We start from the raw sequence: 27,360 nt of genomic DNA on the forward strand, positions 1-27,360 counted from the left end.
GGTTTGGGATGGCCCTGAAAGTTTGCATTGCTAACCAGTTTTTGGAAGATACTGTAGATGCTGGCCCATGGACTATACTTTGAATAGCAAGGCATTAGGAAAGAGCCTGAAAGGGATAGAGCCTTTGAGCCTGGTAGCCTGATGAGTGATGATCAAATAAGAAGATATTATTTTCAAATTTAATATTAAGGGATTTAGGGAATTGGGCATTGATGGTGTTGCTTCAGAAACAAAAGTCACCCAAGGGGACAGTGAAAAATCAGAGAGAAAGAGAGAGAGAGAGAAAGAGAGAGAAAGAGAGGGAGAGAGAGAGAAGAGAAAGAAGAGAGAGAGAGAGAGAGAGAGAGAGAGAGAGAGAGAGAGAAAGAGAGAGAGAGAGAGAGAAAGAGAGAGAGAGAGAGAGAGAAAGATAGTCCATTGATCAAATACTCTACCTACTTGGAGAGTATCCTTCCAAACTCTTCTCAGATGAAACTTGAAATTTCTGTTCTCTCTTTTAACCCCTCCAGGCTGTCTCTTTGCAGCTGCAAAGCATTCCACTGATGAATGAACAACTTCATCAGTTAGAAATTTTTTCACTGCAAATTCTCAGGGTCCATTTGATTAATTTTAAACTGATGGGGTTGGCTGGTTGTGATGTGAACATATGACCCAGATTTGATGCCACACAACTCCTCTCAACTTTGGCATTTTAGATCCAAAAGAATGTCACCAGCAAGTGAGGGGCAAGGTATAAGACAAGAAAGAGATCACCTTAAGCTAGAAATGAGAATAGCAGGAGGCTGTATGAAGAACATGAACCTGGGAGTTACTCACAGTGTTATGGATTCGTTATTCATCCCTTGAAAAGCATTTCCTGGTATGGTGGTTATGTGTAAGTTATCACAAATTTCCCTTGAGGAATGAAATGAGAAATATTTACTTTCCAAATTTTAGCTGCAAATAGGAAACTGTTATGCATAGCAATCAGCCTGGTACTTACAGAATGAAATTAAATTCAGAGGAGAAGATCTTCGTAACATCTGGAAGCTTTTGAATGCCAGTGTTACAAATGCTCCTGTGATTTGGGGCAAGGTGGGATGTGGGCAGAGAGTGAGCAAAAGGGAGTGTTATTATGGCATAAAGATAAAAAACAGTAGAAAGGCATTTTGCAAATACTATTTTCACATTAAATTTAAAAATATTGAGTTTGGCTTTACCAGTCACACTTTCAGATGTCGAAGACTGTGAGACTTTAAATGCCCCTAACCCTATGGGAGAAGTTGCTCTAATGATTTCTATTTTGAGATCTAGGGGCTGGGACCAAACTTTCAGGTGTTTTTCATTTATGTTTATTTTTCATTGCATTCCAGTTTCCTTTTGCTAATTAGTTTAGACCATGCTCTTCATAGTTCTAGAAAGCATCTCTCTATTGTAGACAGGTTTTAACTCAAACTCTTCAGAAAGATTAATCTCTATGTGAGCAATTCATATCCAGAAAGATTCATCTCTTTGTGAGCAATCCATATCCCTTATCACTGCAAATTTTCCTTTATTTAGCTATCTGGGATTCAGGAAAGTCTTCCTTAAATCTCACTGAAATCATTCAACATTCTCTTGGTTATTTGAGCTAAGGAAGGCTCCTCCTCTCCCTTTTACTTAAACTTCAAAGAAGAGAGAGGCTTCAGTGGTGGGTTAAACTGAAGGATATTTTATTACACAAGAATGGGATTCCTTTAGAGGAGTCAAGTCATCTGGATTTCACTCAACCGAGTTTCAAGTCCCCACTCATGGACTCTGGACAACTGACATGAACTGCTTGGCACCCTGGTGACAATGCAAGGAAGCCAGGTTTCTGTTTTGGCTCTCTCTGGCTCTCTTCCTTACCTGCTACCCCAGATCACACTGAATCCTGCCCTGTTTGTGGCTGGTGATAGCAGTGCGGGCTTAGACTGCAATGTGTATGGGGGTTGATGGAATATCCCCTTTTTTAAAGGGGTGGTGAAAATGCTATTTAATAAAGACAGTGATTCTTAGATGACAAGGGGCTGCAGTCATCACACTTGGTTCTGGGATTTTTATTATGTTTTTCCAAAGTGGTAAATGCTGAGATGCTTATGTGTCCTGTAGACCCCTTGAAGGTTTGGAAAAGCAGAACACCTGAGTTAGGAATCCTCCAGCATTGGTGCTGCCAAAGGAGCTACCCTAATGCCAGCAGCAGCTCCTGTCAGGGCCCCAGAGCAAGACTGCACAGATGACGTTGAACACCAGAGAGAGGATGTCCCTCCTTTCTCCTCCATTTTTTAAAAAGTGGTAGGCATTGTAGACTTTGCATCCTCTGGAGATTTTATGAAATTTAATTTATCAGGAAGAAGAGAGAGAGGATATCTGTGTTAAGTGATTTATTTTTCTGTGTGAATAAGTAATTGATATGTGAGAAGATCCACAGTGATAAATTTATAGATTGTATCAAATTTCAGGAATTTTGATTTTGCTGGTAAGGCAACGAATCTGCAGGGCTGGGGTGGACCTCAGCTGATAATTCTAACTAGTGGACCAATCAGACTTAATGGGACATACAAAATAATGGTTTAGTTTATATGGCACAGTGCCTACCTGAAGGCAATACTTAAAATGTTTTCACTTAATGAATGAAGGAACAAATGAGATAAAGGAGATCAGTGATTCTCAACCAGGGATAGGGGTCAAATCAGAATTGCCTTTTCCACGTTCACCTGTCCTCTCTCCACATCACCACCTCACCTTAGAGATTCTGATTCACCCTTTTAAAGTGTCATGATCACCCCCCCCCCGCCCCCCCCTGCCCCACCGCTCCCATTCCTACTACCAGCTTTGAAAATCACTGCAAAGAGGTGATGGTCTTCTCTGCTGTTTGGGACAGAGATAGTGTTGAGAACCACTTATAGGTGTTTGAAAGTGCCAGCATAGTGGCTGACAAGAAATGCTGATTAAATCAGAGGGCTGAAGACGGACATGAAAATAATTCTAAGTATATGGTTAAAAAAATTCTTCTCAACCTTGGAATTGTTTTGCTTTTTACCAGGTCCCCATCTTCCCCTCCCCAGTTGCTTAAAAATGAAAATTCCTCACAGGTATTTTAACCGGGGGAGATTTATAAATGCTCCAGGCTCGATGTATACCAGATTTTTGGTGTTCTGGATCAGTCTGTAAAGAGAGAAGGGGAAACAGGCAGCAGTTCACTAGATGTGCATTGTTTGGAATGCGTGAGACCGTGGTCACCAGAGGATGCTGGCTGAAAACAGCATCAACAGAATCAAGTGCTTGAGAGGCACTCCTGAGACCCCGGGGATGAAAGCAGCATGGTGAGAGCCAGTGGCTATTTCCAGGAAGCTCTGCTCTCAACATCCTGCCAAGGCAGGTGCATCATAGCTGGGAATCTGTTCTACCCCCTACCCCTGTTCCAACTCCCTCTACCCCTTTTCCCCAGGCAGCATTGATCCCTTGGCTCTTGGCCAAGTAGGTCCTGCCCTACTATGGAGCCTGCACACTGGTGATGATGGGAGAATCTGCTCCCAGGAGAGATGAGCAAATTAGCTTCTCTCTCTTGTAGTAAATTGGTTCTCTTCATACTGGGCTGGCAGCCACACTGACCAATTATCCAGATGGTCACCCAGTCCGTGGAACAGCAGGGCAGAGTCCAGGAGCTTGGATTTGGGGGATTTTAGGCTTATTCTGTAGATAATTGTTGCGTGATGATGCCCAGGCTCCTAACTTCCCTGAGCTAGTGTTCCCTTCTGTAATATGGAAATAATAACACATACTCTTCCGACTTCACAGGTTGAGAGGTAGTAATAGAATACGCAGAGACAATGTACAAGGTAGAGCTTTGCAAAGTGTAAAAAGTACAGCCATATGCCAAAACCGGTTTGGCTCAGTGGATAGAGCGTTGGCCTGCGGACTCAAGGGTCCCAGGTTCGATTCCGGTCAAGGGCATGTACCTGGGTTGCACATCCCCAGTGGGAGGTGTGCAGGAGGCAGCTGATCGATGTTTCTCTCTCATCGATGTTTCTAACTCTCTATCTCTCTCCCTTCCTCTCTGTAAAAAATCAATAAAATATATTTAAAAAAAAAAGTACAGCCATATGTTATAGTGGTGTAACTGTCCTTCTTCCTAGCCCCACCAGTGAATTTGACCCTTTGAGAAGAGGCCTTAGTTGCCGGGTCCCATTTACTTTGGTTTCATTAAAAGGCCAGTAAATGGCTTTGGCTTTCTTAATCCATTCAACAACCACTCGATGAAAGAATAATTACTCTTGTATAGAGAAAATATAGAGCACTGGTTAGGTGGACGGACTCTGGGATCAGCTTGGTTTTACATCTTGGTTTTACTAATTGTATGACTTGGATATGTCACTTACAGCTCTGTCTCTTCATAGGGCAGTTTTAAAGAAATAAATGTGTAAGTTTGGTTCATAGTAAGTCTTCAACCAATGTGAACAATTACCATAGTTGATGAAATCAGGAAATTGAATGATTTGTCTGAGAAGTAGCAGAACTTGGAGATGAACCCAGTTTTTTTCCTGACTTCAGGTCTAGTGCTCATTCCACCTTACCTTATTTACCCACCATTGATGCCTATTTCCATCTTTTATGTCCTTTTGATTATTTAAAGGTGAGTGACATTTTGTTGTAATTGTTTTTACAACTGAATAAAGCAAACATGGGCTATATAAAGCATTATGTGAGTGAGATGGAAGGGAATTTTATCTCTTAAGGATCTTTTGTGGTTTGACCTTAGACCAATTTTCCATCCATCCACTCATTCATCAAACATTGATTGGGCTCCTATATGTGCCAGGTGTGGTTTAGGTTCTGGGGATACAAAGCAAAGAGAACCTGTGCAGAGCTAGCATCCTAATCTCAGGGCCTTTCTTGGGAAAAGTCCATAAACTTTCCCTTAGAGCATTTCATTTTTCTTGCTGTTGATAAATGTTGCTTTGCATCATGAGAAGCTTTATTTACCTGAAGCTGCTCTTGTGGTTCTCAACATAAGCTGTGCTGAATCAGCATCCCTCGGGAAGTCTGTTAGAACTGCGGATTTCTAGGTCTATAGACTGTCATCTATAATTGTAATGGGCCCCCCAAGAAATTTTACCTCACAGACAAGTCCAGATATACCTTTAGTACTTAAATGCTCATTACTGTGGATTTCTCATAATTGTTTGGTGAGTTATTCTCACTCCCCTGGCCACACTCATCTCCTGGGGAGATTTGTATTTTTACCTCCTCTGTACTCCAGCAGCATTTGGCCCTTGGTTGGACATGTGGCAGGTCATTATCATACTTATTAATTATTCTCTTTAGATAATTGCTAATTGGACCATTCATAGGGAGGTCTTCTGGTATGGTGGCACATGTACAATCTTTGAAGAAAGACAGGCTGAGGTTGAATCCCAAACCTGCCATTGTCTGAGGCACTACATTGGTCAAGTCACTGACCTCCCTGAGGCTCCATTCCTTCCCCTGAACACAAGGGGTAGTTATTCCATTTTACAGGGTGGTTGTGAGGATTTAATGACACAACCTAGAAGAAATAAGTGCCAAGCATAAGTGCTTAAAAACTGTTGCCAACATATTTCCCCTTTCCTTAACTTTAGAGACTCCTATGCAGGTGAATTTTACAGACCTTCAGGTTTGGGCCAAACAAGATAGCAGTAACAGATCCAGTTTCAGAGTCACATGACCTGATTTATAGTCTTAGTTAACTTGCTGTGTGACATAGGCAAGTCAGTTAACCTTTGGAACACAAAGTTCATGAGCTGAAAACTGAATTAAGCTAGTCTTCTCCCATCCTTTTCATTAATTGGAGGAAAATAATTTGGAAAGGATAATTTTGAAGAATCAATTTTAAGACATCACGATAACAACAAACCCAACATACGCATGCCCAACACAGGACTTTTACATGATAGGTATTCAAGAACTATTTACTGAATGAATGAATATGCCCAAACAGCTCCCCATGAACTAATTCATGAGCTATAAGCTCCTTTTTAAATTTACCACCACCCCAACTACTCCATACCCTCCCTTCCATAAGGTAAGAGCTACTTGGCAGGACTCCACAATGGCAATTTTAATTTTTAACTTTGTGTTGTGATGTTTCAGAGTTTATGCAGCTCTCAGGGAGAAGCAGTTGTCACCATGGCAACCTTCAGGCCACTGCAGTGAGTGAAATTAGTGCCTGCCCAGACCTAGTAATTGCTGTAGTCTTTTCCTCTTGGCTTCCTAGCAGTGGATGCTTGAATACAAAAACCGAGTGGGCTCCAGCCAGTGAGAGTAATAGTGTACAGAAGTAAACGATCTGTTAGCTGATGCTTACATTTCAGACAAATTGAGGAGGTTGTCAAAGGCCTTAGCTTCTATCTTTTCCAGGGAATCACTCTGAGAAATTTCACTAGGGAGAGAGGGGAAAAAAAAAGAAGAAACATGAAATAAATGACTGTCTGCATCATAAGCAGCTGTGTATGTGGCCCAACAACTGGGGTGTCCTTTTAAAAAAGAACAGTGGCACCTTTAGCTGTCCTCACATAATGAAGTGCTAACACCTCCCTTTAGGAGCCCTGATGGGCATCTACAACCCAGGTGCTGTTGAAATGCAAGTTTCAGTAATCCCTGTTTATTTACAACAGGATTTTTTTTTCTTGTTTATTATGACACTAGGAGCCCAGTGCACAAATTTGTGCACCTTGAAAGGAACTGTGGGCCACAAGGCTGCTGTGGGCATAGGGGTGGGTCTCGGCCTATCCTCCATGCCCCCTCCTGGCCCCCCCACTGAGGCCCCCAAGTCCTCTGTCTGCCAGAAGCCCCACTCCTGCTGCTTCCGTGCTGGCCCCGCTCACACCCGCTGATGCTGATGGCCAGCGCAGTCAGTGGGTGCAAGCAGTGGCTGCTGCCCTGATTGCCACTCAGGAGCAGGGGGAGGTGGAGAAGCCCTCAGAGGCAATTGGGGCCAGCAGGTGTGAGTGCAGGGTGGGACTGCAGCACGCAGGAGCAAAGAATTTTGAATAACCACCAGAGGATCAGCTCAATGACAGTGGCCAGCACCCCACCTTGGTCTGGTGCCCCCGCTCTCCTGCTCCACCGTCCTACTGCAGCCGACGCCTGCCATGTTCTGCACTTGCTTGCCACCTGCTGCCCACGCCCACCATGTCCCGCGCACACCCCTTGGTGGTCAGTGCATGTCATAGTGATCATTGTTTGGTTGTTCCACCATTTGGTCTATTTGCATATTAGCCTTTTATTATATTGGATGGCATCATAGATTATTAGAAGTCGACAGGCCCTTTGAGAAAATCTAGTCAGATTCCCTTGTTTTACAGCAAATTGAGTTTCTGAGAGGAGAGGCGCCTATTGTTTTTTCCCATTTATTTTTCATTTATGCTTGTATCATTTCTTTTAAATAATTTTTCAATTAACTCAAACTCAATATTTTTTTGTATTAGTTTCAGGTATATAGCATAGTGGTTAGATAATCATATACTTCACAAAGTTTTCAGCCTGACCTGGCACCATACATAGTTATTACAGTATTACCGATTATATTCCCTTTGCTGTAGTTTACATTCCCATGACTGTTTTGTAACTACCAATTTGTATTCCTTAATCCCTTCACTTTTTTCATCCAGTCCCTGAACTCCCTCTTTTTGGCAACTATAAGTCTATTCTCTGTATCTATGAGTTTGTTTCAATTTTGTTTGTTCATTTATTTCGTTCTTAGATTCCGCATATATGTGAAATCATATGGTATTTGTTTTTTCTGGCTGATTTATTTTATGTAACACAATACCCTCCAGGTCCATCCACGCTTTTGCAAATGGTAAGATTTCATTCTTTTTTATGACCAAATAACATTCCATTGTGTAATGTACCATAGCTTTTTTATCCACTCATCTGGTGGTGGGCACTTGGGTTACTTCTATATCTTCACCATTGTAAATAATGCAGCAATGAACATAGGGGTGCATATATTCTTCCTAATTAGTGTTTTGGGTTTTTTAGGATATATACCCAAAAGTGGAATCACTGGGTCATAAGGATGTTCCATTTTTAATTTTTTGAGTATTCTCCATGCTGTTTTCCAGAGTGGCGGCACCAGAGGCACCTACTGTTTATAGGAATGTTTCAGGATCAGGATCAGGCTATCTGGGTTCCCAACTCCATCATTTTAGTGAGGTTTTCATTTGGGTTGAATTCGTTGTTTCCTAACTCTTTCCCTTTTCCCCAAATCCTGTTCTGAGGCAAAAGCAAGGTGGTCACCTCCTGCACATAGTATCTTTCTGGTTGTGACTGTCTATTTCTTTGACTGTTTTTCTCTGTTAGCAAATTGAGGACAGAGAGTATGTCCCATTCACTTCTGAACCCTGGTGGCATCACAATGCCTGGCACATTGGGAGTGAATGAATGGATAGATTAATGAATGAATTGATTTTTTTTAAAAAAGACACAAAAGTAAAAGAAACAGTTTTGCCATATACCACCTCCAAGCATGTAGGTAATGTCAATGTTATTCTAAAATCCCAACATAAGCTACCATTTACTGCCAGCTAAGAAAAATGTCTCAAATTCACAAATTGTACATTTGCGTGTTTTTTAAGGTTAACATTCATTGAAGGCTTCAGATTTGATGAGAGCTTTAGCACACAGAAAGGCTGAGCCTAGGGCAGTTAATGACTTTTATGAACACAGTAATGGATCATTCCTGGGCTGATTCATCTCATTCCTACCTAATGGTTTGCTTATTTAACTGTGGCTGCCTTTTTTTACCAGGAGGTGTCAATGCATTAAAACTTCTCAAAACTCACCATGTAAAAGTGAGAGCAGAAGAGAAGAATTAGGTTCAAGCAAACTGACATTTCTGTAACCTGCAGTGAATTTCTCATAATATGCACTAATTCTTAAGGAATTATTTTTACTATACTCATTGCTTGCTAATATCCTAAAGAGAGTCAGAAGTTCCTCAAGGAGCTGGAATTGCTTTGAAAGCCCAGTGGATTGTTAAAAATCAGAGATGTTCTCTGGGAACTAAAAGGCCCCTTAGGTCTTTTGACTCAGACTAACATTAAGGAGGATACTGGAATCCTGGAGTACTGAGAAAGTTCTCTCTCCATGTATGGAGTCTTGGACCATAGAAGCTGAGACCCAGGGCAAAGGATTAAAGTTACATCTGAACAAATGTGAGATCACACTGCCTTTTCAGGCTGCTCTACACTTTGATAAATACCTCTAATCAATGAGGCTATAAGTATTGTGCTTTTGTCATTGCTTATTATATTTTAGATACAAAGATTATCTTTCCATGCACAATAAACTTTCAACACGTTTTCTTCTATGTGGTGTTATCTAAAAATGTGGCACAAGGAAATAACTGCTGTAGCAGGAGAATTTTTATGATTGGAATCTATCATCTTTTCTACTTGAGAAGTTTATCATCACTTATCAAAATACATTCAGTTCACTGAAGCAAGGTTAATTATCTAGATTTTAATGACTCTTGAAAATCATACCTCTCTTCAAAGGTTCCTAGATATTATTTGTATTAATAAGATAAAAGTACTAGGTTTCCCAAAATATAGTTTCTCTCCTAGAAAAATGATCCCCTTTCAACTATGCTTTCCCTTGGAAAAATTTATTATTCCAATTATAAATGTCTTTTGATATGCAGTATCTTACTTACATTTTTATGACCTCATTAAGTCCTCTGAAAGCTTGAGATGGAATTACTTTGATACGGAGATAGGTGAGTGATCTAGAAAAGAAAAAAAGGAAAGCCAAGAGTTTAAACTTTAAGATTGGGTGCCTTTTAAGTTCATGAATAAAATGTGTGTGTGTGTTTGTGTGTGTGACTATAGAGCTCTCAACAACTGAATTTAGGTTGGGAATTCTAACTTATATCCATAAAGAGATGTGTCATGAATTATTGCTGATCTATATCAAACAGTGTGTAATTTTTTGGTTAAAATCCGAACTTTGGGATCAGACACACAAGGTTCAAATCCTCACTCTCTTACTACCTGGCTATGTGATCCTGATCATGTCATTTAAGCCCTCTGTTTCAGTTTCTTCATCTATAAAACTAAAATAAGATAACCCATGTGAAGGACAGGGCTTCGCACCAAGTAAATAGTTAATACATAGTTCTAAAGTGGTCCTATAAGTTTGGTTGGGAGGGTGGAAAAGAAGCTTTCTTGGGTAGAGTGGAGAAACAAATGGTAAAAAGTACAACTGAAAATTAGGCAGACAGGAGAAGGGAAGATCTATTAAGAACATGTCCCATTTTCTCCAGGCAGCCTATTATCCCAAGAGCACTTGCTAATGTGGTTAAATCACACGGGCATCACATGCCATTTTTGGGGAACATCTATAGAGCACATTTCCTTCAGGCACTCACTTATATCCAGAGGAACAATCTAAGTGTTCTTGAATTGAGATAAAATTATGCATTACATAAGAGTTGAGAATAGAATGATTACTCATCAACAGCAAAAACTAGAACAGGATGATGTACAAGTGATAAAGGAACTTGGAGTTAAGATAACTCAGAAGAAAGCATCAGCCAGGTAGGGATGAATGTTCAACATTTATCAAGCATCTACAGTGATTCAAAATTTTAGCACTAGGACTGGCAGAGAGAAGGGGCATGGAGCAGGACATTTCAGGTGGGACAAGAATATCATGACAATGAGAACAGAGGTGGGAGGTGCTGCCTTGCTTTTCATCATCTATGCATCAGAGACTGCCTTAGCTGCTGGGACAGAAAAGCTCCATGATGAGCAGATTTGAGTCAGTGAGATGTCTACAGTTCCAGAGAGACTTGCTGCTGGTATAAGGTGCTGTGTGAGTGATGCACACCAACCTATAACCTTGTTATATCTACTCAACAATGGAGTGAGTAGATATTCCCCTTTAATAGCAGAAGAAACTGGATCACAAAGATATTAAGTAATTTGAACAAGGTAACAGGACTAAGCAGATTGAGTCCAAATTTTCTTCCCACTGGCAATTTTGGGCCAAAGTATGTGATTCCCAATCCACTCTTTTTGTTTCTTCCCCTGTACCCCAATTTTATTGAGGAATAATTGACAAACATACTTATATATATTTTAGGTGTTCAACATGATGATTTGATATACACATACATTGTGAATAGTTAACTTTTGTTGTGGTGAGAACACTTAAATTAAGATGTACTCACAGCAACTTTCAAGTATACAATACAGTATTATTAACTATAGTCACCATGCTATACATTAGATCCTCAGAACTTATAACTAATAGTTTGTACCCTTGACCTCTACATTTTCTCTCTCAGGCCATGGCAATCATTCTATTCCCTGTTTCTATGAATCAGCTTTAACAAATTTTTTTTAGAGTCTACATATAAGTGATGCCATGCAATATTTGTCTTTCTCTGTCCAGCTTATTTCACTTAGTATAATGCCCTCCAGGTTCACTCCATACTGTCACAAAGGTAGCTTTTCTTCTCTCTTTTTTTATGGTTGAAAACTATTCCTTTGTGTGTGTGTGTGTGTGTGTGTGTGTGTGTATGTGTGTGTGTGTGTTTGTGTCTATATATCACATAGTTATATTTTCTATCTATTCATCTGTCAAAGGACATTTAGGTTGTTTCATTATCTTGGCTGTTATAAATAATGCTGCAGTAACATGAGAGTGCAGATATCACTTTGAGATACTGATTTCATTTCCTTTGGACATCTACCCAGGTAATGCCCTCTCTCTCAGTGAGCGCAGTGGTGGGACAGGCCTTGTAACCTTGCTTTTCTTGAGAGGAGGCATGTCATACTCTTGATATTCCTCATGCAAAGCGTCTTACCAACAGTTCCTCTCTGGGGCTAATGCAAAGCAATTTCATTGCAGAAAAATGCTTTCATTCAAGATTCTCTTAGAGATGGTACAACCTTGAGGAAGTAAACCAAACTTGGTCCTCTGAATCTATTCCTGAAGACAGTCTCCCCAAGTACACCATTCAATACCCAAACTTATTTAACAGGGCATCCAAGAGGAACAGGGACAGTGGGGGAGAAATCTTCTTACGATGGCATGTTTGCTTCCTATATTTCTTCTGGAATCATGTCCGCTTGGCTTACTGATTAAAAACACAGTTTTATTGCTCTCTGCCCTGCCAAGTCAATAAATTTCCAGAAGAGAAAGCTGTATTCTACTGTACCCCATGCAACATCAATAAAACTGACAGCCAAATTCTGATTCCAGAGTCTTTATTGCTGGGGATAATGCAGTGCAGAACATATTTTGAAGAGTGTTTACATAAAAGCTTCCACTGAACACTTCAGAGCCATTTATATGCAAATGAAACCCCCAGGCTGAAGCCTCTCCCCAGGCAGTCTCCTCCTCCATAAGGGCACAAGGTGTGGCTCTCAGAGGAGCAATTTGGCTCAGATTTGACCAGGGAGGTTGTTTGAGATTTTGATTGATACAGGGATGAGGGATGAGGAGCAAAGGTCAGACAGAAGTGAAAGAAGCAGTAGATCATGCACTGGCTGTCCCCAATGACTATGGAAAAATCCCTGGTGCAAGATGAAAATTTTGAAGTTGATGTTGATGCCACAGAGCAGGAAAGGCAGAGTGATTGAGTTCCCACCATAAAAGAGCCACGGAGCGAACAGCAGGTAGTTTTGTGGTTGTGGCTGGGGCAAGATAAAGGCCTGGGGGCCAGAGAATGGGGAGAGAGGTTGGGTGAGGTAGGGGCACTGAGCTTTTCACAACAGATGTATTCTCTTAAACCCATGTGGAGAATGTGTTTCTGCGAATCCAAAACTGTTTTTTCCCCCCACTGATTTATATTTTTATTTTAGAGATGCTATGTCTTTATTTCCATTGCATCTTCAATTGGCAGCAGTTCCTAAGCATTCAAGTGTCTGTCTCCTGTATTTAAATGTGTTTGTTCACGTGGCCCATGATTTATTCATGACCATTGGAATGCACTTCCATTAAGGTGCTCTATTCTTTGATGGATGCTTCTATGATTCTTTCCACAAAGACAGAAACTTTTAGCAATGTGGTTGTCTCAATTACACCGCTATTCTACTCCCACATACATCCCAGAAAAATTCTCACACTGATACTTAAAGGCAACTGTACAAGGATTGTCTTCATAGCATTGTTGGTGTAGGGTGGGTTGGAGGCAACCTGAGTATCCTCTGCTGAGCGAGGGAATGGTAAAATGTGGACAGTATACACCTACCTAATTGGTCAGCAGTGAGAAGCAAGCATCTAAAGCATGATTCTAAGATCCACACAGAGCATCATGTGTGGATCTTAGAATCATGGTGATAAGAGAAAAAAGTAAGAAATTACTGATTATATATATATATATATTTACAGAATTAAAATACATACACATCAAACATAGACATATAAAAAGAAAACATATAAACATACATTTGGATGGTTGCCCATGGTGAGTCAAAAGGAAGTAGGAGAAAGGGATAAGATAAATAACTGAAAACAGAGAGGGACTTTGAATGGACCAATGATAATGTTACTTGAATGAAGAAATATAATCAACTTAATGCTCTGTACTATGAGAAAAATGGAAAAGAGAAAAAGTTTTATTTTGATGTATCGAGTTTCCTCCTCCCCTTCCCTCCCTCCTTCCTCCTTTTCTTCCTTCCTTTTTTGCAGTTAGGCCTACATGTATTCCAAGACTTTTGTGAACTTCAGGGACTCTTATGAGAAGGCCAATCAGTATCATTAGATATAGAACAGAAACCAAGGAGAACTGGGAAAAAAAGGCCAAAGGCAAGGACTGTTCAGTGACTCTGCTGTTCAGGGTCAAAAGAGGCATGAAAGCTATGCAATAAAGCAAAGAAAAATAAAGGAAGGACAGCCTTTTCTGTCTCAGACAAATAGAATCATCCTTCCAAACTATGGATCTCAGATGGGTAGTAAAGAGCCAGGATTAGTGGGCAAATGTGAGTTTGAACTTGCAGGGTGTGGCGTTCTCTCTGCCTCTTGAAAAGTGAGATGGCTGTGGAAGAATATGGCTGTGAAACCATATGTAGCTGCTTACATTTATTACATTTTCACAGTCCTTTGTGCAGTTTTAAACTTTGATTTCTAAATGAATAATGTAGCATAGGTGACACCTGGAACATGGCCAAAACCCACCTTGCCCAAGTGCCTTTCACACAGACGTTGAAACAAATACTTAGATCGGAAGACAAAGGTTGCCTTAGTTTCATCATTTCTGGAACCTCCATCTATTCAAGAGTCCTGCCTGCAAGTTCCTCACCCTTCCAGTTATAAAGTTGAAGTAGAAACAGCCAGCCTGTCTTCCTTAGAATTGGAATAAAGCACACACCCTAGTTCTGAGATCTTGTAATTGGTTATGACTCTGGTGAGGCCCTGTGTTTCTCTGCATCATCTACACTGGGCCCAACAATATTTGGAGAGTAGGAGTGTGCCTGCATGCCTTGGATTATATCTGTTTCCCCCACACCATGTTGGTGCTTTTTTTTGTCTTGATTCCTTATTCTGTAACCTGCAGGTCCTCTCTAATTGTTCCTAATGCCTCTTGAATACTCAAGGTTGGGCCTTGAGCTGCTCTTCTTTTTCTCTCCTGACTGATAACCTTCAAAGGAGACAATCTGTCCAGCCCACTGAATTGTTAATGAACCCTCAAAATAATGTTAGTTGGAGAGCTTTAGAACCAAGAGGACTCTGTGTCCCCCTTCAAGGAAATCTAGGATTTGGAAATCCTTGCTTACAAAAACCTATCAATTGGGAGACATTTGTTTTATCAAAGGGTTCTTTTTTCTACAAAAAGATTCTAGGCACAGTTCCTTTAAATAGCAAACTTCATAGGTGAATTGGAAATATGGTTCACTGGGTACACTCTCTCCTTTTAAAGACAGGCCATGCATAAAGCCAATAACAACTGCAAGTTCCCCACCTCCCTTTGGTTTTTAAGAGCTTGGAGTACACAGTTCAGGGCAGGACCCACTTCTGAAGCCAATAGATTGAGCAGGGGCAGAGGGAGACAAGAGCCAGGGAAGAGATGCAGCACCAATCTGGAGCCTTCAAAGCTTGGGTGAAGTCTTTGGTCACTTTGCTGGAGCTTTTACCTTTCTTCTGTTACCAGTGAATCAGGTACTCGGTTCTTGAGTTTGGCAAAGGAAGAATTCAGAGCCAAGAACTCTTGTGCCAGAGGAAGTTTAATTAGCAAGCAAGGCACAAGTACAGTAGAAAAGAAAGACTTGAGCCCGCTGCTCAGAGAGCTGCATTGGCCTTTTAGAAAGAAAGTCACAGAGGCAGAAGCAGTGAGCTAGCTGGGCTTCATGGACTCAGGAAACAAGTAACAGAGGCAAAAGGGGGGCCCTTGGAGATAGGTTCAGGGGGTTAGCCCAAGATGAGCTGCCCCTGCTCACTGCTACCCTGGTTGCAAGTCTCATGGAGACCTTTAGAGCTAAAGAGAAAGAAAGCAAAGACACAGGCCTGGAGAGAGAGAGAGAGAGAGAGAGAGAGAGAGAGAGAGAGAGAGAACACACTGGGTCCTTTGTCTTAAGGGTTTTTATCTGTTTTCTAAAGGCGGGAATTTTAGGGCAGGTGTCAGGAGAGGATCTCAATAGGATATTCATCAGTTTTCCAGGTGTATCCCTTAATATGCTGATTCATCAAAATGAGGAGGATCAGGGTCATGATCTCTACTGGTTGGTCAATCCTAGGGTAGGGGGTCATTGGTTATTGCATCTGGTCCTGATGCCAGCCGTGGTAATGCTTGGTCTGCTTTTGCTGCTTTTCTGGGCCTGGAACTGAAACACACTGAGGCCTAAATGTTATGCTGGTTTGACTAAAACTCTGTTAACAGACCTGAGGCTTTGTTCCAAAGATTATTTGATGCTGATAAGAACCTCATTGTTCTGAAGGCTTTAATGCTTAAGGGAGTGGTATGTGGGAGAAGGAGGCAGGTAACTAAGGATGCTGGATGAGGCCAGTTTGAATCAGTCATCTGTCTCAGTTTCCCCATTCTACTTGCCAAGGAATTTTCCTAGCTTCTAACTATCGTGCCTCACTTCTGCCCAGCATGACAGAAGTGAAATATTTTTATTCACTTCCCTCTAATTGTTTAGAAAAGCCATCTATATTATTGACTTAGGAAAGCTACAAACATCCATCCATCTTTTACAGATGATTAGTTTATTGATGGAGCTACACACCCTGAATTTTAAAACACTACAAAATCAAAGGGAAGGGAAAAGAGAAATCAAAGATGGTCAAAGCTTTTTTGCCTAATAAACTCATTGAAATAGGAGGGAGGGACATTAGCTTATTTAAATTCAAAAGAATTTTAATGTTTTTGTATTTATAATATAAAACCTTGTTCTATATTTAACAGACGCTTAAGAATTTCTGTATTCTTTTCAAAGCTGCTCAGTAATTACAATAAACTTGCTTTCATCTTGGAATGAAATAAAATGGCTTTTCTCTTTCCAAATGATTTAAATCTTTGTGATTTCAAGTGCATTGATCTATTTGGTAACTTCATTACTTGGTATGTCTTCATTTGTTGGCCTCTTGTCTTTAGCATTTACCTTGAGGGAGCTGAGACTGCAATGTTAACTGAAATATGAAGTCAGTATAGATGGACATCCAAAATGTTAAGTTTTACTTCAGAAACTTTTGGAGCATGCATTAAAAATACATCCAGGTAGCCCTAGTCGGTTTGGCTCAGTGGATAAAGCATTGGCCTGTGGACCGAAGGGTCTCGAGTTCAATTCCTGTCAAGGGCATGTACCTCCATTGCAGACTCCTCCCTGGTCCAGGCCCTGGTCAGGACTCGTGCAGGAGGCAACCAATCAATGTGTTTCCTCATGTCGATGTTTCTCTCTGTCTTTCCCTCTCTTCCACTCTAAAAATCAATGGAAAAATATCCTTGGGTGAGGATTAAAAAAACAAACAAACAACACATCCAGGTAGTTCTATTGTTTGACTACTTCTTTAAGCAGCTATTGTATTTGGCTCAAAGGATCAGAGTGAAAGGTCCACTTGCAGGTGATTTGGTCCAGCCCTTCACTTTGCAGTTGAAGAAACAAGTGAGGAAAAGTGAAATGACTTCCCTGAAACTACCTGGCAATTCAGTGGCAGGTCTGGATTATAACGTAGGTCACTTCATTCCTGGTCCAGTGCTGTGTCCTTCACTAATCAAATCACATCAGTACTTTTCTTTGGGGGGAGGGGGGTTTATACATCCTGCTACATGATCCTCTGGTTCTCCTGTGAAAACCTAGACTTCTGATGGAGCCCTTCAGCTTCTTGAGGGTATGTGCTCACAGCTTTAACATTAAAGATGGGAAGAGATCAGCCAAAGAATTTATATGCATATATACATAACCCATGGTCACTGACAATAGGGTGGTGAAGGCCTGAGGTGGAGGGTGGGGGTGGGTTAGAAGAGGTCAATGGGGGGAAAAAGGGGATATACGTAATACTTTCAACTATAAAGATAAAAAAAAGATGCAGCTCAAATTCCTCTTCCTCCATGAAACTTCAGATTCTACCAGAATGTGTTTTCTTTCTCTCTTTGGTTCTCATCAGCATTTAATAACTACATAGGTTTTTGTTTGTTTGTTTACTGCATTGTTATTTGAAATTTACCAGGAGCCCTGTATGAACATTTCTTCTGTTCCACCATCGGACACCCAGTCTCTGGTGGATTCTGCCTTCATATGTATCTTGCTTCTAGTCCTTTATCCCTTTCCCACCGCCACTCTTCTCGGCCTTTTTTTTCCCCTCCACCTTGACTCAACTGTACTCCCCAAATTGGTTTCCTCTCACCCTGTCCTGGGTTTCTCCTGCCTAGTCTAGATTAATCTTCCTTATAACTCCTACTGTGTCACTCTTAGATATCTACGGATGTCTCAGCCTTGCATTCAAGGCTCTCTAAATAAAGGCTCAAACTTCATTTGTCAGTCCTATCACTCATCATTCCTCTCATATAACTAGTATACTAAACTTGCGCTATCCAGCACCACAGCCACTAGCCACATGTGGCCACTGAGCACTTAAACTATGGCCAGTCCAAGCTGAGATCCACTGTAAGTGTAACATACACACTTGATGTTGAAGACTTAGTATGAAAAAGAATGGAAAGTATCTCATGAATAATTTCATATTGATTACATGTTGAATAATATTTTGTTCATATTGGATTAAATAAAGTATTTTATTAAAACTAATTTCACCCTTTAAAAGCTTTTTAATTGTGGCTATTAGAAAATAAAAATGACACCTGTGACACATTATATTTCTACTGGACAGTGCCTATCTAGACAAATCAGACTATTGTGCTTCCTGAACTTGCCTCACTTTCCTTTCTTTATTCATACTGTCTCCACCATCTGGCACATCTGCACTTCTCTGCTGGTCAAATTCTACTCTTGTTAAAGGTTTGTCTTGGGTGCTACATTCTTTAAGGAATGTGTCTTCCCACCAATTGCCTGTGCTTTCTCTTTGGAAGTAGCACAGTGGGGTAGTGAAGAGTATAGTTTCTGCAGCCAGGCTGTCTGGGTTTAAATCATCACTTCATTCTATATCCATAAATGATGATGATGCTAAGTAACCCAGAGATTTTTGAGATTAAGTAAGAAAATGTCTATATAATACTGCTACAGCGTCAAACACAAAATAAGGTTCAGTAAGTACTTTTTTATTTTTATTTTTTTAAATACATTCCATTGACCTTCCACAGAGAGGAAGGGAGAGGGATAGAGAGTTAGAAACATCGACGAGAGAGAAACATCGATCAGCTGCCTCCTGCACACTCCCCACTGGGGATGTGCCCGCAACCAGGGTACATGCCCCTGACTGGAATCGAACCTGGAACCCTTGAGTCCGCAGGCTGACGCTCTATCCACTGAGCCAAACCGGTTAGGGCAACTCTGTAAGTACTTTTAATTCATAGCTGCTTACTGTGAAAAACTCAAGCTTCCCCACTTTTGCCTTCCTTGTCGGGGGTGGAGTAGGGTGGGTTCAGGATTTTGGAATGCACTCTTCTACTTAAGGTCATCTTTAAGCTTATAAAACGGTGACTTGTTCCAAACACTTGACTATCTGCTGATTATACATAGGACAACTGAGAGGAAGGCTAACCACACCCAATTGGCATCTTTCTTTTGGGTTCAGGTATCTCCTAAAAGCCTCCCCTAATAGCCTTTAAATAAATGATAAAGAACTCTCCATTAAATATTTCAACTCTAGGGAGCCACTCTGCAGAGTCCACATTTGCTCATTGATTTAAAAAAGTTCAGTCGGAACTCTGCCATCGAAAGTGCAGTTTGAGTGACCGTCCTCTAAGACGGCCATTGCAGAGCACCAGACAAGCTGCTAGGTGCCAATGAATTATAATGGGAACCACGGTGTTCAAGAAGCTTCCTGGATAATGGATTTTCCAAGTCATTTGTGCTACAACTAAATTAAAAATATAAAGCCTTGGAGGAAAATGGTATAATCTAGGCTCTCACTCAAAACCCATTTCAAGGTTTCTCAAGACACAAAGCAAAATGATCTAATCTTTACCCCCTAAACTAGAATTCTCCTAGCAATAATATAACATGACAAGAATAACTCTGGTAAATAAAACTACATGTTGAATTCTTCCAGGGGGAATGTCTGCATCATCTGAAATGATTTCTCAAAAATATTTTTTAGAAGCAGAGAGTATTATGTTGTCAGGGCAGTGCCATTGCAGATATGCTTCAGGAAGCTCTTTGATTACAAGCTTCTGTTTCCAGACACCTAAACCTTCTTCGTTTTATTTTATTTTACCTTAATTTTTAGTGAGTCTGTAAAAGGTGGTTGCACTGATATACCACATATTTTAATTAGTCTGAGGATGGGTTTGACGTGCCCCAAATTACTGGCATGTGTGCTTTCTGGTTGCCTGGCTCAAAAATGACCCTTCTCTGGAAGCATGTCATTGCTGATTGCATGGGGTAGAAGCACCTCACTGACTGTGCTCTTATGCTTCTGCCTTGGGGCCGGGCAGGGGGAGGCAATCAGATTCTCTCTTGGGAATTTAAAACTATAACAGACAGATAGAAGGAGTCTTTGCAGCTGATTCATTGTGAAGGTGGAATCTAGAAAGAAGTTCCCTGATCTCTTACTGCTAAAATGCCAGATTCTCCCTGGGTCTTGCCAGCACCCTTCTACCTCCTTATTCTTCTCATAAATTCATCTCTTATGATTAAGTTTGTCAGAGGTGATTTCTGGTGCTTGCAAATGAGAAAAGCCTTATCATAGCCCTACCCAGGGTTTCCAGTGGAAGTGGCCCACTGTGCCCTTGATGCTCCATAACATAGACAGGGCATGTGCTGGTGGTCAGTGAGAGAGCAGAAGACTGAAGAGTGATTTTAAGTATATATATATATATAGAGAGAGAGAGAGAGAGAGAGAGAGAGAGAGAGAGAAGAGAGAGAGAGAGAGAGAGAGAGAGAGAGAATCATTGATCTGCTGCTTCCTGCACGCCCCCTACTGGGGATCGAGCCTGCACACCAGGCATGTGCCCTTGATCGGAATCGAACCCGGAACCCTTCAGTCTGCAGGCTGACGCTCTATCCACTGAGCCAACCCGGCCAGGGCAAGAGTGATTTTTTCCCCCCAGTGGCTTTTCTAAGCTGGTGTCAAAGGCCAGGACTGATCTTATGGGATAATGGCGCTAACCCAGCTGCCCACATAGAGAATGAGGCTTACAAAGCTACACCTCAGATGATACCTCCACCAAAGTTACTTTGTTACTGTGGCTAGAAGGGAAGGCTCCTCTGAACTCCTATCAGATTTTGTTTATAGTGGCTTTTATTACCTTCTATTGTTCCGGGAGTGATCTAAAAACTGTAGTCCTCTCTTTCCTACAATCTGAAGACTGGCATTGGATCCTGCACATTGACCGGTTTCAGCATGTAGTTCCTGAGTGGTCAACAAGTCTGACCTGAGGGCTTTCTCTGTTTCTAGCCTGAGGCTTAGGGATGGGGAATAGGGAAATGAAGGATGAAGAATGGGTTTGAGAGCAGATAGGAGTGACCCAACTGAACAATAGGAACCAGCCTATAATGAGGTGTTAGGTGGCGTGTTTGAGAGGCAGCTCAGCCTGGGCTGAAAAGGCCAGCATATCAGACTCCAGGCAATAATGAGCTCCGCTATTTATGGATTCTGACTTACTCACCTTCAAGGTTGAGGAGACCTATTGGGTCATTTTCTCTAATTAACACCTACCAGGAACAAAACTAGTCCATCAGGCTTGCCCCTTGGAAGACAGATATTTACTGTTCATCCTCCTATATGGGCTAGGACAGTGGTTGGCAAACTGCGGCTCTCGAGCCACATGCGGCTCTTTGGCCCCTTGAGTGTGGCTCTTCCGCAAAATACCGACTTTTGTGCAAGGGCCACGAAGTTTCAATTGCACTGTACGTGCGTGCCTGCACGTGGTATTTTGTGGAAGAGCCACACTCAAGGGGCCAAAGAGCTGCATGTGGCTCGCGAGCGGCAGTTTGCCGACCACTGGGCTAGGAGAATGAACAGTAAATGCTGTCTTCTTGGCATCATCAGATTGCTACAATAATACTTTGTAGTTGTGGGGAACCTTTACTTCCCAGTACTTTTGGCTCTGCTTTCCCTTTATCTTCCCCATAGTCACACCCACTCAGGGGCTTAGGAGTCATCGCTCCCCTTTTATGGACAGCATAGAGCAGCGGTTCGCAACCTGTGGGTCTCGACCCCTTTGGCGGTCGAATGACCCTTTCACAGGGGTCGCCTAAGACCATCCTGCATATCAGATATTTACATTACGATTCATAACAGTAGCAACATTACAGTTATGAAGTAGCAACAAAAATAATTTTATGGTTGGGTCACAACATGAGGAACTGTATTTAAAGGGCCAGAAGATTGAGAACCACTGGCATAGAGGCTTTATAGGTAGCCTGAATCCACAGTGCAAGTTAGGGAAAAGAGACCTGGTGCTAGAACTCAGGTCTGCCTGGTCTTTGTCCTGTCAATCAATTGAGATCACTTGGGGGCTATGTTGGACCCTACCCTATCTTATACCAGAGCATCCCCATCCCTGTGAGCTCAGATATGTTGTCTGCTGTTGTTCATGAGGTAGAATTAGGGACCCAGGAGTCACCTCATTTCCTCAGAGTCAAGGATGATTCTGAATTTGGCTCAGGTGGCATTACAGAGCTCTGGCTCAGGGCCACACAAAGCAGCTGTGCATGGTTTGCTGGCCGGGAGGGGGTTTCATCTCCCAGTGAGGCAGAAGCTGGGAGTAAATGAGGACCATGTAGAGAAGCTGCTAGAAGCTGCCCACCACGTCAGAGAGCCCACCTGCCTGGTGGGAAGGATTATTTTAATTCTCTTCTTAAAAAAATAGCTGGTGGGAGACTTGCTAAAATTTGCATTGAATGTGATTTTCTGCACACCCAGGGGAGCTGCCAGAACAGAACACATATGCTCCCCTGGAGCCAGCCCTCTGGGGTCTGGGCGTGAGCAGCAAGGCCTCTCCCAACTGCAGGGGCTCAATTGGTTTTAGCTTCCTGTGTGTGAGATCAGTTACACTTGGCCAAGACTCCGTCTGGTACAGCTACTCTGGAAGATTATATTTTGAAAAAAAGATTTCAGGCCTCATTTTAAGACATGAAAAGAAGCCAAATTGAGGGGCTTGGAAAGAAGATAGAGGTGGGTAAAGGAGCAGAACTTGAGCTTTGAATTAATCTGACACTGCTTTTGAAATAAAAAAGAATAAGGCAAGAAAAACCCACAGAATTATTGCTCTCCAAGGGGGGAAGCTGGGTCCAATGCCAAAAAGGTCTGTATGTGAACCTTTTGGCTCTACACTTCCACTGAGATTTTGGGAACTCTATTGCATGCTTTTTGGTATCTCACTAGGGGCCATCATTCCCCCAAAGGATGATTTTTAAACTAATAAAGTCTGGTTCTTGCAAAGCTTCCCCCAAGGAGCCTGTTTATAGGCACAGGCGTGTTTAAGAATTGCCTTGAAGGTACAGCTGGGGGAGCTGAGTCAGAACTGAGGTTCAGGATCAACTGCTACCTGGGGCCTTTGCTTTTTGTGGGGTAGGGAGGTGGGACAAGAGCTTCCTGAATTCTGCATTTTTTGGTCTGGCTAGCGTTAGGGAAGGCAGGGATAAGACATACTGTCTTACCTGCAAGAGTTAGGAAAGCTTCCCTCTGTCTAGTGGGCTCCTACCTGGTGTCCTGGACAGGAAATCCATGTCTCAATTCAGGCTGCCTTGGTGGTTGTTTTGTTTTGTTTTAATGGATTCTGGGCTGGGGATTAATTTTTTTTTTCTTCTAATGAGTGAGTTAAAACAAATAGACAATAAAAATTAAAACAATCTGGATGGGAGTATATTAATATAGGTATGTTTCCAGTCTTGCTTCTCAGAGGCTGATATGTCTACAAAGACCTATTCAAAGGACAGACTAGGGCTCTGCAAAATCTTGGACCTAATTGTTGATATAACAGAGAACCCCCTCCAATACCCATAGCACCCTTGCCTCCTCACTGTCTAGGATGGAGAATTTTTAAATGGTATTTAGATATGGTACATTCTAAATAATATGTGTTTCCTTTTGGCATTGGTTTGTTGTTCTTATTCAACTTCTATTCAGTTTGATCATCATGTATGTAGTTCAGTAAATACTTTAATCATACTCCCTGAGAAATTCTGGGAATCTTGAGTTGAATAAGACCTCTTCAATTGATTCTCACTTCAATGATTCAAAACCAAAGGGAGAGGGGCAGATTTTACCCCCAGGGGCTATTTGGCAAATGTCTAGAGTCATTTTTGGTTGTCACAATTTGGGAGGGCAGTGCTACTGGCACCTAGTGGGTAGAGGCCAGTGATGCTACTAAGCATACCACAGTGTACAGAACAGCCCCCCCCCCCCCCAAGTGATTATCTGACTCCAAATGTCAGTTGTTCTGAGGTTGAGAAACATGCTGTAGCAGAAGAGACACACATTGAATAAATGGTTACACTGTGGTGAGATATATGCAAAAATATATGTAAGTACAAGATATTGAAGCAAGTACATGTGTTTGTGTTTGGGAGGGTGGGGGTAGGAGAGGACATTGGGGAAAGCTTCATGGGAAAATGACTCCAAATCATGATTTTTACTTAATGCCTTTTAATTAACTGTCCAAGAATGACTTTTGAAAGTTTATTAGTCAAGAACTACATATTGGATTTTTTCTTTTTGCACAACCCTCTGGGTAATTTAATCAAATGTTTTTGATGACTTCATATCTTCTCTTAAAAATAAAATTTCCCCAAAGAGCTGGGGAGAGGCATAATAAGAAAAAAATCCATTCAACCTTATTTCATGTTTCTCTAGTCCCGTGGTCGGCAAACTGTGGCTCATGAGCCACATGCGGGTCTTTGGCCCCTTGAATGTGGCTCTTCCACAAAATACCACGCGGGCGCGCACATACAGTGCAATTGAAACTTTGTGGCCCATGCACAGAAGTCGGTTTTCAGCCTGGGCGAGTCTATTTTGAAGAAGTACTGTTGATATTTGGCTCTGTTGACTAATGAGTTTGCCGACCACTGCTCTAGTTTACTATAACTTATTATGGTTATAGTTCTTCCACCTGGACAATTCTTCCCTTTTCTCCTTCAAGGTTCATCCTCATGACCTTTGGCTCATGAAACCTTTGGAGATTTCAGTTCACAGTTATTGATCTATTCTCTAATTTCCTTAGAGCCTTGTTACCTCTTTCCCCATGAATGCCAGTCTCTTGAGCGTATTTACACATAGACTATGGGCTACTAAAGGACAGGGATCACACCCTCCTCCTGTAGATCCCTCTATAATATTGAACACTTTTCTGGACCCTGATTTCCACTGTAAGAGGAAGAAGGAGAAAGACATTCAGGAAAGATGTTAGGATGCTAACATTTTGCTGGGACACTGGACTCATAGATACAGCACATTTTCTCTTTCCAAGTCTCTGGATCATGTCTTATAATAAAGTCTAAAAGTTTAATCTCTGCTCAGTTGGAACAACATGCAAAAAATAAATTGCCATAATTATTATTAGCATTTTCTTACAAACAGATTTTTCAGAAGCTATTTCTATATCAAGCAGATCAACCTTTCTGTTGTCATAGAGACAAAGATCTTTATATAACCATAGGCAAGGTGAGATTTTTTTCTCTCTCTCCCTTCCATTTGTCTGGAACTAATATGGAAAGGACAATTTTTAAATCTTTTTTCTATTATATTTTTTTATTCCTTAATTAAAACTAGTAAAAATGTGGGAGGCTATTTTTTTTGTATCACATTTTAGGTGTTAAATATCTAAGTTTAAATAAAATATGGAAGGGATGGACAGATAAGAACAATTGAACAATGCCATTTTCAAGATTTGCAAGCACGGCTTGTCAATGATAAGCAATTACAGTCCCCCCCCTCCCCCTTTTAAACCAAACAGTGAGCTTCAGTTGGAGGTCTTAAAAGTCAGGACTACCAAGGGCCTGAAATGATTAAAACGTGAACTAGCAGTTGCTGAGGGGCTGCTGAATTCTAAGGGGCACTGCGTATCCGCCTTCTCCAATCCCCGAACCCAGGGTGCTCCTCTTCTCTCTGCTGAGCAAGTCCTGTGGACAACTGAGTGCAAGACCACCTCCCTCTTCTTCTGGAAGCCTTAGCTCATAGTTTCAGTGCTCTTCTTTTTACAAACTCCTGATAACTTGTTATCCATAGCATTTGTCTATTTTATAATTACCGTTTACCATTTCATTCATTCATCATTAAGAAAAGAGGATTTTAGCATGAACTCAAACACTTTTCCTGTCCTTTGCCTCAATGTTGAATTATATCTTTATCCAACTGACTTCTTGCCCTGGGACTCAGAAGTCTGTCTGTTCTTTCTAAGATTAACCCTTTCCCTATGATCTGAGACTAATGCTCTCCTCCCACCCGCATTGAGATCCCACTCCATCAAGTATTATTCTCCCTTGCATTGTCAGTGTCTGTCCTTCTCCCTGGATTCCTTCCCCTATTTCTCTTAAAATACCCCCAAAACAAACCACCATTTTTTTCTCAATCCTGTTTATTTTTCATATGTCTCAGAGTTTGGGGTTTTAATTTGATCGCAGCTGCCGTTTGCAATTGATAGGTATTATGGATGTATGTATGTGTGTGAGGGATGGTGGAAGTGTGGAGACGGGAAGTATTTGGCACAAGGAAGTTTACAACAGGCTTCTTGCTTTCTAGAAGGTTATATCCTCTGTAGAGAGCAATATCTTGCATCAGAATCACGCGGGGAGTTTGTTAAAGCACGGACTGCTAACCCACACCCTCAGAGTTCCTGATTCGGTAGATTGGGGCTGGGGCCTGAGAGTATGCATTTCTAACATTTCCCAGGTGATGCTCATGCTGCTAGTCTGGGACCACAGTTTGAGGAATATTGCCTTAATATATCTACCCTCCTATTCATTTTTATGCACCTCTTTTGTCATATTGATGTTGAAGTCACCATATCCTGCTGAAAAAGTTATCCTGTATGGGCCTTTATCAGCTCCACCTCCACAGGGTTCTCACCTGAAGATGAGGTCATCTCTTGATTGTCTGATCCTTAGGAAGTCTGATCTTGTGAGGGGCAGCATGTCTGTTGACCCAAGGCAGGGTGGGGTACCTTTTTTCTTCCAAGGGCCATTTGAATATTTATAACATCATTCGCTTAATATAATTCGCTTAATATAAATTTATGTTGCTATGAAAAAAGCTCCTAGATTTATTGAATTGTGAGTTCCACCTGCAGTTGTCTTGCAGGGCCAGACCAAATGATTTCAAGGGCCTTATACGGCCTGAGTCTGGATGTTTCCCACCCCTGGCCTAAGGGGTCTAAATGTCTAGGAGAAGATGCTCCTGGTGTGATGCCAAAATAGTGCGTGTGAAGAGAGGAAGTCTTCTCCAGAATCCCACAGGGATGGCAAAGGACTTCAGAGCCTGGACAACTAGTTCCTTTTGGGGAGTGAGACTAGGCAGCTTTAGCGTGCTAGAAGACTTACCTTGTCTCACACTCAACCCCAAATCTAGTCAGCCCTTAAAATCTTTTAGAAGGGTTCTCAGCTCTTTAAACTGTGCTGTGGGGCAACAAGAGGATTTTTGTTTTGTTTTGGTCTTTCCCTTTCTGTCTTCTCCAGGGAAGGGGTACACTCCTGAGGCCTTCAAGGGTGTGGCAGCAGGAATTGTTGAGAGATTTCAGTGAAAAGCTGAATCTGAAAGGAGCTGGGACTTGGTCCACCCATTCCTGCCACCCACCAGGGGTTCTCCACTCAG

The 27,360-nt window shown here is 41.6% G+C and overlaps 1 protein-coding gene across 1 annotated transcript in view; it reads right to left on the reverse strand.

The window, feature by feature from the left end:
- The window catches only part of LHCGR (luteinizing hormone/choriogonadotropin receptor), a 56,145-nt gene that overhangs the window by 26,635 nt on the left and 2,150 nt on the right, over nt 1-27,360 (reverse strand). The window contains exons 2-6 of the mRNA XM_070428431.1: nt 9,698-9,769; nt 6,344-6,418; nt 3,091-3,165; nt 983-1,057; nt 817-894 (exon numbers count right to left, since the gene is read on the reverse strand). Of these exons, the coding sequence (XP_070284532.1) occupies nt 817-894; nt 983-1,057; nt 3,091-3,165; nt 6,344-6,418; nt 9,698-9,769 (375 nt within the window). The remainder of the gene's footprint in view (nt 1-816; nt 895-982; nt 1,058-3,090; nt 3,166-6,343; nt 6,419-9,697; nt 9,770-27,360) is intronic.

This window comes from Myotis yumanensis, unplaced genomic scaffold, assembly GCF_028538775.1.
Source record: "Myotis yumanensis isolate MYYU_CA2020_CCGP unplaced genomic scaffold, mMyoYum1.0.hap1 SCAF_11, whole genome shotgun sequence".
NCBI classification, from domain to species: domain Eukaryota; kingdom Metazoa; phylum Chordata; class Mammalia; order Chiroptera; family Vespertilionidae; genus Myotis; species Myotis yumanensis.